The sequence below is a fragment of the Apis mellifera genome, linkage group LG10, assembly GCF_003254395.2.
Source record: "Apis mellifera strain DH4 linkage group LG10, Amel_HAv3.1, whole genome shotgun sequence".
Taxonomy (NCBI): Eukaryota; Metazoa; Arthropoda; class Insecta; order Hymenoptera; family Apidae; genus Apis; species Apis mellifera.
The window spans coordinates 11,823,660-11,836,749 of NC_037647.1; the positions used below are offsets into that span (position 1 = coordinate 11,823,660).

A 13,090-nucleotide genomic window follows, 5' to 3' on the forward strand; every position below is an offset into this window, starting at 1 on the left:
AATAATGTATTATTTTCTCAATGAAATTATTGAAGAAAAAGAAAATATTAAATATTGTTAATATTAAAATGTTATATATCACGATAAATAAAATATTTACTATATCTATGTATATATTTTTATTTTTATATTATATAAATATTTTCATATGTAATAGTAAAAATAAAAAATAAAAACAATATATATATATATACTTTCTTGATATTTAAATAATAATATTTTAATCAATATTTTCATATATTTATAAATTTATAAAGGAAACTTACCTTCCATTGTTATACCAGGTCGAATAAGTTATTTGCGGTGAAAACGAAGTAATTGGTGACTTTGTAGAACTAGTATTTACGATTGATTCCGAAGATAAAATCGAAATATCACTTTCCAATGAACACAATTTATGACATTCTTTGCTGGGTGAAGAATGCCAAGAATATCTCATTTTTCGACACGAAATATTGTAATCAGGACTCGAACTTGGAGAATTTGAAACACTTTTCGGACTTTTTGGATTCTTTAAAGTTCCCGAACTAAATACTCGAATCAATTTAAGTCTTAAAGAATTCTTCTTGTTTTCAATTACATGATTATTAGTAGCATTTAATATTTTCTCATCACAAGAATTGAAATTATTTTCCATTGTAATTAGAAAGTTAACAAAAATAAAAACAACTTACTTTCACGAATTATCGAAACGAAATGCAAATATTCTTAGTTAAAACTATAATATGGTTTTATTTCCTGGCATTTTTAACCGCATCCTTCCTTATTCTTATCAAATACAAATACTTATCTAAATTCATTTAAAATGGATTTTAATGTTTATAATACTACAATTAAATGTTTGCAATTATTTATTTTATTTCCATTCATATTTTTTGAATAGAATTTTTCAAATTTTACTATTGACACTATTTTCTCCTTTGTGTAATTAATACAATCTTTTAATACCAGTAAAATTTCGATTCAAATTATTGGCAAGGCGTATCTCTTTATTGCCTTTTTGTACTTTGACGTATTTTTGATGTTAAAAAACTCGTTCTCTGTCAATACAGAGAAAATGAATATTACAAATTCATTGTCGAATCTGTATTTTCATGTTCTTGCATTACAATTTAATACTTCATTGAACGATTTTAACAGTTTATGTTCATAAATAAATAATAGTGCACAATCTACATATGGCTCAGCCATCGCGAGAGAGCACCAAAATATCTTCAATGATAAAGCAGAGTTGATTCTAGATAATTCTAGTTCAACTCCTGTCAATGTACATAATTATATGCATGATACACCTACTTATAATTAATAACAATTGTCACTATTCAGACTTTGTAAACGCTCGAGTACCAGACGGAGAATCAATGAATGAGTCAAATGAAATGTATGCGGGATATCCATGAGGTTTGAAATGATAATTAGTACTAAATCCTCTTTACCCGCTGTACACGTCTAGCGTGTTTTATCACTTTTGAAAAATATTAAGCTTATTTTGAAGCTTGTTCGATATATGCAATTAAATCAGCACGTTCTTGCGGTTTCTTCAAACCAGCAAACACCATTTTTGTACCAGGAATGTATTTTTTTGGATTTTCAAGATATTCGAATAAAGTCTCCTTGTTCCAAGTAATACCTAAAATAATATTCGTAACATAGTTTGAATATTTTTAAAAAATTATATATTATATTAAAAAATATTTTAATAAAAGATATTTTTTTATTTACCTTTTCCTTTATTCGCATCTGTGTAGCTATAACCAGGTGCTTGACCAGTTTTCCTACCATATACTCCATAAAGATTAGGTCCTACTTTGTGTTTACCACCAGATTCAATTGTATGACATTGTGCACATTTTTGTACAAAAATCTAATAAAAAAAAGAATTCTAATGAAATAATGAAATACAAATAAATATTAAATTGATATAAAATAATAAATAAAATTATTAAAATAAATATATTAATTTTTTAAATATAAAATAAAAATCATGATATACTCATTTAATATGATAGAATAATTAAAAAATGATAAATCAATGTTATCGAACGAATTATTATTGTGATCATGTCTATCACATGTAACTTTTATATATGTCACGAGATCAAAATTTTACACGTGTTTTCGAATAAAAATTTATATTTACAAAATTGTTTAAATATGTTCAAAATTAAATAATTAAGAATAATATTAAATAATAATAGAAAAGAACAAATTAAAATATATTTTTTACTTTTACCTTTTTTCCTTTTTCTGGATCACCCGCAGGAATACCCATTCTTTTCTAATCTGGATAAAATTTATCACATATAAATTTTTAAGATATAAATAAAATATTAAATTTTTCTTTTAATCTTTTGTATTTATGAGATACATTTTTAAATTTTGATTCGTTATTTCATGTTACGTAAGTACGAGACACGTGAACAAAAATTAGATTTCGTAATATTATTGCACAAGAAATATATATGTATTAAACTATATAATTCAATAATTTTATGTATCATAATTTTTAATTTATTACGTATCATAAATTAATGCATATTTCATTTTCTGTTCAATATATGTCAAATAAATTCGATACAGAAAACGATAAAACGCTACAATTGAAAATTTATTAACATATAATTAATAATTAAAACTAAAAAAAGCATAATATAATAAGAAAATATTATATATTATAATATAAAAATATTCAATTTTAAAAATACTATGACATTGACATACATAGAATTCGTTTAAAGGTCAAATATACTATTTGAATGCAACAATTCAATCTAATAAAAAATTTTTATACCTTAACATTTGATACATAAAATTTCATTCTATATTTCATTTTTTATATTAAAAATATAATATTAAAAATTTTAATACATTTTTACCATAAATATATATATCGAAATTAACATAATTATTAAATATAAAAGAAAATTTATACAATAAAGATATTATTTTATATAAATAAATAATATATAGATGATATAATATTTTGCAATATTTATAATAATTTTTTTAAAAAATATAAAATACTAAAATGTGAATTTTATAAAAAAATATAATATATTAAAAATTTATAACCAAATCTATTGATATACTTTTCTATAGTTTTGCAAATTGCATTTAAAATAATAGTTCTTAAAGATAAGAAATTTTATCAAAAAATTTAAAATTTTTTTATTAATGAAAATATAATAGAAGTTCAATGATGGATATATTACGTAACACATTGATTTTGTATTTGAATAAAATAATTAGAGAATAATATGAAAATATAATAAAAATTATTAAAATTTTATTAACCATGGGTTCTCAAAAACTATAATTCAATTGCACGTGTATAAACGCCATGGATTAAAATTTTTAATTAAATGATTTAATTATTTATACAATTTTTCAAAAAATCCATAAGAAACATTAATTTAATAAGAACAATGAATAAATTAATCAATATTTTGGAATATTGTTTAAAAAAAAAAGAAAATCGAACTTACTTTAAGTGATTAACACCCGCGCGAGAAAAATTTTACAGACGTTTATAGCCTGACCGTGGATAGATGCTTCGATCGATGAGTAACCACTGATTTCCTCCGAGCATGAATTCAGCGTATTTTAATGGCTGACGCAACAGTTTATGGATATTCGAAATGTTTCTCTAGAGGGCGCCTAAATAAAATTTAGATTCTTCTTTGATTGGTTAAATAATTTGTGTAAAATTTAAATTTGATTGAAATTAATTTTTATTACATTTAAATGACCATAGATAAATAATAAAATTTATATATTTATAAATTATATTATGTTTGATAATTAATTAAATAAAACATTTTTTCTTATATAATATTATACAATTTTATTGAATCGTGTATGATAAAATAATATTATATTTTTTAATATTATAAAATTAAAATTTTGTTCTTTTTATTTATATACTTATTTTATAATTTGTAAAAATAGTCAATATAGAAATAAAATATGTATAATTATATTATATTTCATTAATAACAATTTTATTGATACATTCTAAAATGAACAATTTAAATTAGATTGGTTTTCTTATCTAGAGATTTAGTCGAACATATTCTATGATTTTTACACGCGTGCAAGCGTTATTAACGAGAGAATTATAAATATGAGACAAATACGAATTTGATCTTTTCTGTGAAAGATAAAAGAAGTCATGGTAAATGTCACGAAAGGAATTTTAGTTGAATGGTATGTATATAAAACAAAAAGTTAAGTGGAATTTTAAATATTTCTATTCTTTGTAATCTAAATCATCAGGAATGTTGAATTGTTTATTAAGATATCCTTCGGATATGTCAAATTTGTTTTTACACCAACTTTGAATAGCAAAAATATTATCCGTCCATTTATTTGTAGCTTCTCTATATTCCTGAAAAATAAAAATGAATCAATAAAAGTTTAAAATTTTTAATCTTAATTTTTATACTTAAACTATAATTTTTACAACTTTTGCTTTTTCTAGAAGTTTAGCTATTACTTCTGGATCAGCATCACTGAATTTACTTATTTGTTTTTTCAATTGATCTTCTTTGGCCTTTAATTCTTCTAACTCATGTAATAAAATTTGCCTTTCCTCTGTATCTTCTTTTCCTATCTATTTATTTTATTGCAATAATAATAAGTATTAAATAAATACAACTTTTAAATATTTTAATTTTATATTAACTAATCTTTTATAATATTTCATTCTATTATTACCTTTTCTTTTTCACAAGCTTCTTTAAGTTTTTGAAGTTTAAATTCTGCTTCTACTATTTTTTTTGAGGCTTCAGATATTCTTTGTTCTATTGCAGTAATATTTTCTCTGCATAATATATTTATTAATTATTTTAATTTGTATTATTGTATTATTTTAATAATTGTATTATTAAAAATATAAATATATAAAATTATATATTTTGTTCCTACCCTGGAAAAGTCCAGAAATATACAGAAGTACCAATCTTTTCTGATCTAACTAATCCATCATCTACTAGAGTTTGAAGTACATCTTTTACCGATTGTGCAATAATACCTTTTTCTTTAGGTGCAATTTTTTCTAATTCTTTTAAAGTAAAAAATTCTTTTTTTTCATAAAATAAATGAAGCATTCTTATACGCTTCTCATCAAGAGTTAATCCTTTCCGCTTAGACATTTTATTTAAATAACTATAATAAAATAGCAAATATTAAAAAAAATTATTTGTTACAATTACAGTGATGCTGCTATGAAGCAATTTCTTTTACATTTAGATGAGACATTTGCTTTGGGACGAAAATTTATTATTCAAGATTTGGATGAAAGACATTTGTTTATTTCTGCCGATATTTTGGACACCTTACAAACAAAAGTAGATGATCTTATGGATCAAATATCATTTCCTTTAGCAGAGAAAGGAATATAAATATCAAAAAATGTTTTTCTTTACAATATATCATAAAATAGTTTAAGAAATTATATATTTATTGTAAAATAATCAAAAATGGCTGCACGTGAATCTGGTAGAATAAAAGATGCTTATCAAAAAAGAGTGCTGGATGAAGCTGCTCGTAAACGTAGACAAAAGAAAGCATTGGAAGCTTTGGAACAAGATAATTTTCACGATGATCCGCATGCTGATTTAGGTATATTAAATATTTTCTGCAATTATATTCATTTATAAAATATCTAAATATTATATTTTTCTAATATTTTACAAGTATTATAATTCTTTCAGTAATGAGTAAAAAAGTTCCAAAATTTCAAGAAACTTTAGACAATAGAGGTGGAAGAAGAAAAAAAACTAGATCAGCAGAATATTATAAGCAACGATTTCGTAAAACATTTGCTCAATTAGTAGAAGAAGATCTTAACATCAATCCAAATCCTCCTAATTATGCATCTGCTCAAGCACCAGTATCAAAATTTCCTGAACGACAGTTTTGTGCAGTTTGTGGATTCCCTAGTAATTACACATGTATTCCTTGTGGTGCTAGATATTGTAGTATGAAATGTTTAGGTACTCATCTTGATACAAGATGTTTAAAATGGACAGCTTAATAAGTGTAAAATTACGTTACGAAGTTTATATGTATTCCAGTATTAAATAAAATTAAATAATTAATAATAAATAATAATAATAATAAACAAAATTAAATACTTATTTTTTCTATTACAAATGTAATAAGTCTAATACGTGTGAAGAAAAAATGTTAAATAAAATTGTATATTTATACTTTAAATATTTTGTATTTTTTTATATATTAAATTTAATAGTAATTATATATTGATATATAAAATAATACGTTTATAATTATATGTTATCAAAAAAGATTAATGACATATTTTTACTTTTCATTCATTTGATTATTTTGCAATATATTCTATATGCAATTATAGAAAAATGAAAAATTACTATCTCAGAAAGCTATTATCATTAATTCTTTTAAAACTTACCCGTCACAATATGTATCATTTAATAGAAATAATTAAATTTTTTTAAAATCATTAAATAACACTGTATATTTCTTGTTGCTATGTCGTATTTACAATAACAATTACATTTAAGTGAAATATAAAATAAACTTTATCTTATAATAATATTATTGTGCAAAAAACTAATTCCTAAATAAAATATTTAGATTATACTCAGTTAAGTAAAAATACAAAACAAAGAAATGAATATTATAATATCAAAATTGCTGTTTTAATCAACGAACTAAGGAACATAAAAGCCCGAAATTAAAGCGGGAAGCGATTTTCATTTTATAAAAACAATAGCCCTCTAGTGGAACTTAGAAGAATCTTCATACTGTGACGAAAGAGACAGCAATAGAAAAGTAGAAAAACGTCTAGTGGAAGGACGTATGATCGTTTATAATTATGTGAAGTTTAAATTCGTGAATGTAATATTTGTTCCGCCTAATACACGGACGGATTAGAACGAAATTGCTACGTGAAAGTGTTACATATTCGAGTATATCTTATTGTGTTGTGGACTGGTTATTGTATAGGTTATAATAATACATAGGCATGTAAAATGTCATAGATATAACAATTGTAAAAGAAGAGTGGCTAATAAATTATTCTCCTGTTATTTCCAATAAATGTACGTATGCCTTATATGAGTTGTATTTTATGATTCTTTCGTATGTTCAAAATATTGATTCCTGAAATGTTATAATGTTTCCCCGTATTAATTAATGAATGTGTTAATACCTTAATGTAGATATAGTTAATCAGGTAGAAAATTGTTCAAATTTAATTTAATTATACAAATACTGTCTTTGCTAATATTGCAGTTTCAAAAGACGAACGAATATCCCGATTTGTTGGTAAAAGCGCGAATTTAGAACATTCAGTTTTCGCAAACACATTCTGCCCTCTACCGATCTAGACGAGTACCTTAATACGATGTTTTAAGTATCGCGCGAAATGTTTGTTCCAAATTATTTTGATTTTCGATCATTTAACAAAGTATTGAGAGGCTGCATCTATATATATATGTGTATATATATATATGTCATTCAGTGTGATGTGAATTTTCCTGTGATACGATTAATCCGAAATTTTTAATTGCGGATTTTCGAATGAGAAAGAATAGGTAATCGAAGGTAACATTTATTTTAAGAATGAAGTTATCGATACAGTAGTACAATAGAATTTTTATTAAATAAATAAAAAAAAAAAAAATAAGACATTTGGAAGATTTTTTAAACATCGATGCATGTTTTACATAATAATATATTTTTCGTCTTTAGAAATGTTAATATTAATATTAATATCATTGAATCACGATATTAAAATTTGATAAGTAAAAAATATAAATGTAAATAATAATTTACGATTGTAGAACACGTATTAAAATTTCTTCTAAAAAAAAAAAAAAAAATTCGAATTTTATTCGTATTCTCCACTTTTGTTTGAAAGATGGACAACGAAAAATGATACGATTTTCAAAAAATATTAAAATTAAAAGTTTAATTTAAACAAAAAAAACGTGTTACATTTAATTTGAAATGTCTTTCGAAGAAGATCAAGATTCAATTATTTTAATTACACTTTAATAATATCTAAGTAATCTAATAAGTCTAGATGCAATATATTCTTCTCTAGGACTATTTGTTGAGCTTCTTCATCAATTGAAATTTGTATTTATAGACGGAAGTAAGACAGCCGAAGATAATTAGATAAGTTTCGATGACTAACTACTGGTGGCTAAGGTGGATATTACAGCGAAGATAAGATCTTTGCGAATCGTGCAACTCTTTAATTGCAGAAGTAATTACTGCATACCATTCAGTGCAATAACGATGACGACCTTAGACTCACAGACCGATAAAACTTTAAGCAATCTTGATAAGCTTTCTAACACGGAGCTAGCTGAAATTCCATCCGATCATGGACTTCCTGTTGGAATAAGCCCGTTGGAATCTCGGGTAGCCGGACATCCGTCGTTAGACATCGAACGGCAGACGATTGGTAAGCACCTGATCGAATTAAATGCCGTGGAAAATGAAAGATTTAAAAGATAATTTTTACTCGACCATTTTAACGTTTCGTAATTCGATTCGAGAAAAAAAGAACAACGACGCTTTATCGATTTTTTTTTTAGAACAATACATTCTACACTTTGCTTTAAACGATATTTTTTTTTTATTATATCAAAATAAAGAAGAAATAATATATATACATTCTCACTATTTATTCCATACTCCTTATTTACTCAATTGGCTCGAATCTCTCGTTTAAAATTCTATCTACGATGTTATATATTTTCCTTTTTTTTATCTTTGTTATTATTGTCACGATTGATGTAATGAAAACAATTAATAAATGTTGTAGGCATGTTACGTAGATCAGACGGCCGTGTATATAAACCTGTTGTTAAACCGTTACTTGGGAAAAGAGAAATCTCGTTTTACGAAAATTTACAAACATCTCAAGATCCTGTTATGTTACAATTGAAAAATTATGTTCCAAGATATTACGGCACGACAGAGTTGCAAATTTTTGGCAGACGTAAGATATCAAAAGTATCGAATTTTTAATTTAACTTGTCTACATATAAATACTCTTCACATTTCTTCATTCCTCCCTTAAATTCTATTTTTCACATATTTTTTATTACGTAATCACGATTGTATTATTACGAAAAAAAAAAAAAAAAAAAAATCATTTTAAGTAGATAAAAAGATGATGCATCGTCAACGATATTGTTTCTCGAGACCAAGATATGTAATTATTTTTTCGCAGTTAAAGATAAATATTTAAAACGAAATAATAAATGTCGAATAATTTTATAAAATGATAAAACTGATAAACTGATAAAGTGAAATTTTTTTTTAAAAATTCTTTCTTTCTTTCTTTCTTTTTTTTTCTTTTCTACAATTATCGATACTTTTAGAAATGATTCCAATTTGAATATATATTTTTTTTTTTTATTATGTATCCTATCGTACGAAGCAATTTCCCCGAAAAATAACAAAAATTTCGTTTCTTATCTTTAACGATAAAGAAAATAAATAAATATTTTGCTTTTTTATTGCGACTCTCCTGCGCAAAAATAGGGGACAAGCTCGTAATATTGATAGAAAAAAAAAAATTTCGACGCTTTAGCACTATAATGTTAATTTACCATTATGCATGTATTGATAAGTTTATTATTAAAGAGTTTTATCCCAAGATTCTCTACCTACACTTAATTGCTGAAAAAAAAAAAAAAAAAAAAAAAGAAAAAAAAAATTGCTCGGTTTACGTTTCACACACACAGTTCAACACAACATGATTAATCATTTTCGTAAAATATTAGGAGTAACATTCCTTACGCTGAAAGATATTACCGATGGTATGGCGGAACCGTGCGTGATGGATATAAAAATAGGTAGACGAACGTGGGACCCTTTAGCCACGCCGGAGAAAAAGGCAACCGAAGAATTAAAATACGCCGAGTCTAAACGCACTTATGGATTCTGTATAACCGGATTTCAAGTATATTGCGTTTCGTCCGGCCGATTAAAACAATTTGGCAAACATTACGGCAAGACTCTCGATGCTAAAGGTGTCGTGGAAGGTATATTATCAAATTAAATTTATTTTATAGGGAATACATATATATATATATATATATACACACATATATGAATTATCGCTAGTGTTATACATAATTGAAATGTTGTTTTTTTAATGTTCCATTAGTATCCATTAGTACGTATAAAGTACGTATAATCGTGGTATTACAAATATATCACATATATTATATTGGATCGTAATATCGAGGGAACGATATTGTAATGAAAAAAAAAAAAAAAAAAAAAAAAAAAAAAAAAGAGCTGGAAGCCAGAAACAATTTTTAAATAATTCAAAAAAAAAATTATTCTTTTTTTCTTTTTTTTATTCAAACTATTCCATATAGTGCCTTTTCTTTCCTGCGCAGCGCTGAAAATCTTCCTGAATATAAGCCCAGAAAGACCGCCCTGTCGCCAATTGATCGTGATGCTGCTCTCTTTCTTGTGGAAGATCTTACTATTCTTTCGTATCCAGCGGTTGTTCCGCTTTTATTCTAGTTCTTTGCTGGTGGCATACGACGCGAAACGATTGCGCCACTATCTCCGCCCGAATAACACGAACGACACGAGATTATTAACACGCAGCCGCACATCGTTACCAACGGCCGAGCCATGCCCCACCACCGCGAGTAACGCGCGTGCAAACTCGTCGAACGTGTGCGTGGTGGAGCACGTGAGCGGTGCGACGAGTGATGATTCGGCCGATCAATTCGCCGAGGCCAATAGGAATCGGACGATGGAGAGGGTGCATTTCGTTAAGAGGAGCATCAGTTTGAGCGGCGATTACTACGATTACTCGTCCACGGGAAAGGAGAAGACGTTGAGCAGAAGCGAGTCGTGTAGTCCAGACCTCAGAGTCGATCGGCCGATGTGTCGTACCGATTCTTACGTGACGAGCAGCGCCGACAACGACAACAACGACAACAACAACGACGACGACGACGACGACGATGATGACGACGACGACGACGACGACGACGACGTTGCGAGGAACAAGGAGGATTACGATGATTTGTTGAACGAGCTTACCGGTTCCACGGAGGAGAATTGGGTTAGAATCAATATGATCGACTTTACGCACGTCTTCCCGGCAGAGGATCAAAATACTCTGGATCTGAATTATTTAGAAGGGATCGAGAACTTGATCAAACTCGTGGAGATGTTCCTGATCACTAAGGATGTCACTGCATGAACTATACGTATTTATTATTATTTACGCAACGTAGGAAAGTTGTTGTTACAAATTTCTCCCCCTGCCCCCCTCCCTTCCTTCTCCCCCCTTTCCCCCTTTTAAATCGCAATACGAGATGTTATATAATTGTATTTTATATTCTTTAATAAAATTAGATTGATTTTTCGACGTTAGGTCAAAAAAAAAAAAAAAAAAAAACCGAAAGTTGTAACTCGTGATAACAATAATGCACATTACGTTACACGTGTACGAATCGAGAAGTGAAAGCTTTTTGTCAAAGTGTGTGTTGTGCAATAATTCCTAAAACGAGAGATAACGGTGAAATATTGGTATAAATAATTTTAAAGCTTTCAGAGAGATGAGCGTATCTCTTGTGTAATTGGACACAAAATATGTAAAACACATTGAAAAACATTGAATGTTAATTAATTTCGTAACAAGCGTATAACGACGTTTATAATGCTCTCATCTTTTTTTTTTTTTTTTTTTTTTTTTTTTCTTTCGGTGCACCTTCACCAGGTACTCGATACTCCACCTTTATCGAAGACCATATGTCCGTTGGTTTGTTCACATACATGGTCGTACGTACGTACATACGTATATGTATATTCCTCATTCACACAACACATTGTTGTAGCCATTGATTGTTCGTATTATTAATTCGTATCATTTCTTTTCTTATGTTCTTACCCAATGTGCAAATAAGATTCTATAACCATATTTACTTACTAAACTAAACAAAAAATTGTTATGTTAATATGAATACAAAACATACAAGTGTTAATGTAATAAAATACGTTTCAACAGTTTTTCTTTTTACCCTTTGAATAAACTCGCAATACTGAATAAAAGGGAAATGATTGTCTTGTGATTGTCCGTCAAATTTTATTTATAAATGCGCGTATATAGTATGGAGAAAAAGATTATACGGAATATGTAATTATTACGAGAAAAAAAAAAGTTTAACAATTGGTATCTGTAATTATAAAATATATTTACAAGCATTTGTATCTATTTATTTTGAAAATTAGAAAAGGAGAATCGTTGTTACTTAAATGAATGATAAATTCAGTCCAACGAATCTTAAATTGAATTCTCTAACAGTAAAATCTTTGTTTTAATATAAAAATCTATATTTTAATTACAAAAAATATTAAGTAAAAATATTAAGTACTTATCTAGTGAATATATGCGAATGTCTATTATATCTTTTTCATTTCAATATCTTCTGACTTATATTCGTATTTTAAATCTCAATTTTAAATGATACATTTCGATTCGTTTTAAACGAATACACCATGTAATAATAAACGAATTTCTATTTTATCTAATGTCGATAACAAAATGTTTTACACGGACGAATCTTTAAATTCGATTTCAATGTTTATATTTGAAATATCACAGACAAGATACATAATAGATATTAGTAAATCTAATATTTGATGCATTTTTTTTTATCCCATATCTCGAAAACACTATGATCTTTCTATTTTTTTCTCAAATCGATTCGATTCAAAGTCATAATGATTCCATGATTTGAGTTCATATTAAATTTTAATATGAAAATTATTATCGAAATATATATCAAATTATATATATTATATTTTACCAAATCATCATTTTAAAAATACGTTATAATTTATAAATAAAATAAATAAAGAATAATATTTATATTGTTAAAATATATGTTAATAATTACAAAACATAATTTTAAAAGAAAAATTATAAAAGTGTATTCAATTGACATTTTTGTATTTTATGTGTGATCATGCACCAAAAACAAATATAGATAAGAAGTATTAGATTATATTATAGAGATAGGATAAAAATATTGAAATCTTAATTATCTTTAAC

The 13,090-nt window shown here is 26.2% G+C and overlaps 6 protein-coding genes across 9 annotated transcripts in view; 3 read left to right on the forward strand and 3 right to left on the reverse strand.

Annotated features, from left to right (window-relative positions):
• The window catches only part of LOC408271 (rap1 GTPase-activating protein 1), a 119,092-nt gene extending 118,396 nt beyond the window's left edge, over positions 1-696 (reverse strand). The window contains exon 1 of the mRNA XM_026443144.1: positions 267-696. Within this exon, the coding sequence (XP_026298929.1) occupies positions 267-637 (371 nt within the window). The 5' untranslated portion in view covers positions 638-696. The remainder of the gene's footprint in view (positions 1-266) is intronic.
• Positions 697-833: 137 nt separating this feature from the next.
• Positions 834-3,576, reverse strand: CytC (mitochondrial cytochrome C). Its single transcript, NM_001177490.1, has 4 exons — positions 3,486-3,576; positions 2,234-2,283; positions 1,723-1,864; positions 834-1,630 (listed from the first exon to the last, which is right to left on the reverse strand). The coding sequence occupies exons 2-4, from the start codon at positions 2,270-2,272 to the stop codon at positions 1,485-1,487; spliced, it is 327 nt and encodes a 108-aa protein (NP_001170961.1). The 5' UTR covers positions 2,273-2,283; positions 3,486-3,576; the 3' UTR covers positions 834-1,484.
• Positions 3,577-4,052: 476 nt separating this feature from the next.
• On the forward strand, positions 4,053-5,888 carry LOC408269 (general transcription factor IIH subunit 5). Its single transcript, XM_391822.7, has 3 exons — positions 4,053-4,206; positions 5,216-5,622; positions 5,715-5,888. Exons 1-2 carry the CDS (start codon positions 4,172-4,174, stop codon positions 5,400-5,402), a joined length of 222 nt encoding a protein of 73 aa, XP_391822.2. The 5' UTR covers positions 4,053-4,171; the 3' UTR covers positions 5,403-5,622; positions 5,715-5,888.
• On the reverse strand, positions 4,233-7,329 carry LOC551820 (meiotic nuclear division protein 1 homolog). 2 transcript variants are annotated; one of them, XM_006569137.3, is made up of 5 exons: positions 7,196-7,329; positions 4,927-5,166; positions 4,717-4,822; positions 4,463-4,612; positions 4,233-4,387 (listed from the first exon to the last, which is right to left on the reverse strand). In XM_006569137.3, exons 2-5 carry the CDS (start codon positions 5,151-5,153, stop codon positions 4,250-4,252), a joined length of 621 nt encoding a protein of 206 aa, XP_006569200.1. In that variant the 5' UTR covers positions 5,154-5,166; positions 7,196-7,329; the 3' UTR covers positions 4,233-4,249. The 2 variants fall into 2 exon arrangements, with proteins under 2 accessions (XP_006569200.1, XP_006569201.1); XM_006569138.3 differs by having other exon boundaries at positions 4,466-4,612; positions 7,196-7,210.
• LOC107963965 (zinc finger HIT domain-containing protein 1) lies at positions 5,219-6,124 on the forward strand. Its single transcript, XM_016914292.2, has 2 exons — positions 5,219-5,622; positions 5,715-6,124. Exons 1-2 carry the CDS (start codon positions 5,481-5,483, stop codon positions 6,035-6,037), a joined length of 465 nt encoding a protein of 154 aa, XP_016769781.1. The 5' UTR covers positions 5,219-5,480; the 3' UTR covers positions 6,038-6,124.
• Positions 6,779-12,045, forward strand: LOC724909. Of its 3 annotated transcripts, none has more exons than XM_001120810.5 (5): positions 6,779-7,085; positions 8,138-8,458; positions 8,822-8,998; positions 9,789-10,049; positions 10,413-12,045. In XM_001120810.5, exons 2-5 carry the CDS (start codon positions 8,290-8,292, stop codon positions 11,234-11,236), a joined length of 1,431 nt encoding a protein of 476 aa, XP_001120810.2. In that variant the 5' UTR covers positions 6,779-7,085; positions 8,138-8,289; the 3' UTR covers positions 11,237-12,045. The 3 variants fall into 3 exon arrangements, with proteins under 3 accessions (XP_001120810.2, XP_006569202.1, XP_016769779.1); XM_006569139.3 differs by lacking the exon at positions 6,779-7,085 and adding an exon at positions 7,441-7,580; XM_016914290.2 differs by lacking the exon at positions 6,779-7,085 and adding an exon at positions 7,453-7,590.
• The last annotated feature ends 1,045 nt before the right edge of the window (positions 12,046-13,090 follow it).

Coding starts and splice junctions, on each gene's coding strand:
- CytC (NM_001177490.1), bottom strand. CDS start 2,272: ATGGGTATTCCTGCGGGTGATCCAGAAAAAGGAAAAAAG. Junction 1,865..2,233: donor ATCCAGAAAAAGGAAAAAAG/GTAAAAGTAAAA, acceptor TTTTTTTATTAG/ATTTTTGTACAAAAATGTGC. Junction 1,631..1,722: donor AGATGCGAATAAAGGAAAAG/GTAAATAAAAAA, acceptor ATATTATTTTAG/GTATTACTTGGAACAAGGAG.
- LOC408269 (XM_391822.7), top strand. CDS start 4,172: ATGGTAAATGTCACGAAAGGAATTTTAGTTGAATG. Junction 4,207..5,215: donor AAAGGAATTTTAGTTGAATG/GTATGTATATAA, acceptor TTACAATTACAG/TGATGCTGCTATGAAGCAAT.
- LOC551820 (XM_006569137.3), bottom strand. CDS start 5,153: ATGTCTAAGCGGAAAGGATTAACTCTTGATGAGAAGCGTATAAGAATG. Junction 4,613..4,716: donor AAGCTTGTGAAAAAGAAAAG/GTAATAATAGAA, acceptor TAAAATAAATAG/ATAGGAAAAGAAGATACAGA. Junction 4,388..4,462: donor TTCTAGAAAAAGCAAAAGTT/GTAAAAATTATA, acceptor TTTATTTTTCAG/GAATATAGAGAAGCTACAAA.
- LOC107963965 (XM_016914292.2), top strand. CDS start 5,481: ATGGCTGCACGTGAATCTGGTAGAATAAAAGATGCTTATCAAAAAAGA. Junction 5,623..5,714: donor TGATCCGCATGCTGATTTAG/GTATATTAAATA, acceptor TAATTCTTTCAG/TAATGAGTAAAAAAGTTCCA.
- LOC724909 (XM_001120810.5), top strand. CDS start 8,290: ATGACGACCTTAGACTCACAGACCGATAAAACTTTAAGCAATCTTGAT. Junction 8,459..8,821: donor CATCGAACGGCAGACGATTG/GTAAGCACCTGA, acceptor TAAATGTTGTAG/GCATGTTACGTAGATCAGAC. Junction 10,050..10,412: donor TGCTAAAGGTGTCGTGGAAG/GTATATTATCAA, acceptor TTTCCTGCGCAG/CGCTGAAAATCTTCCTGAAT.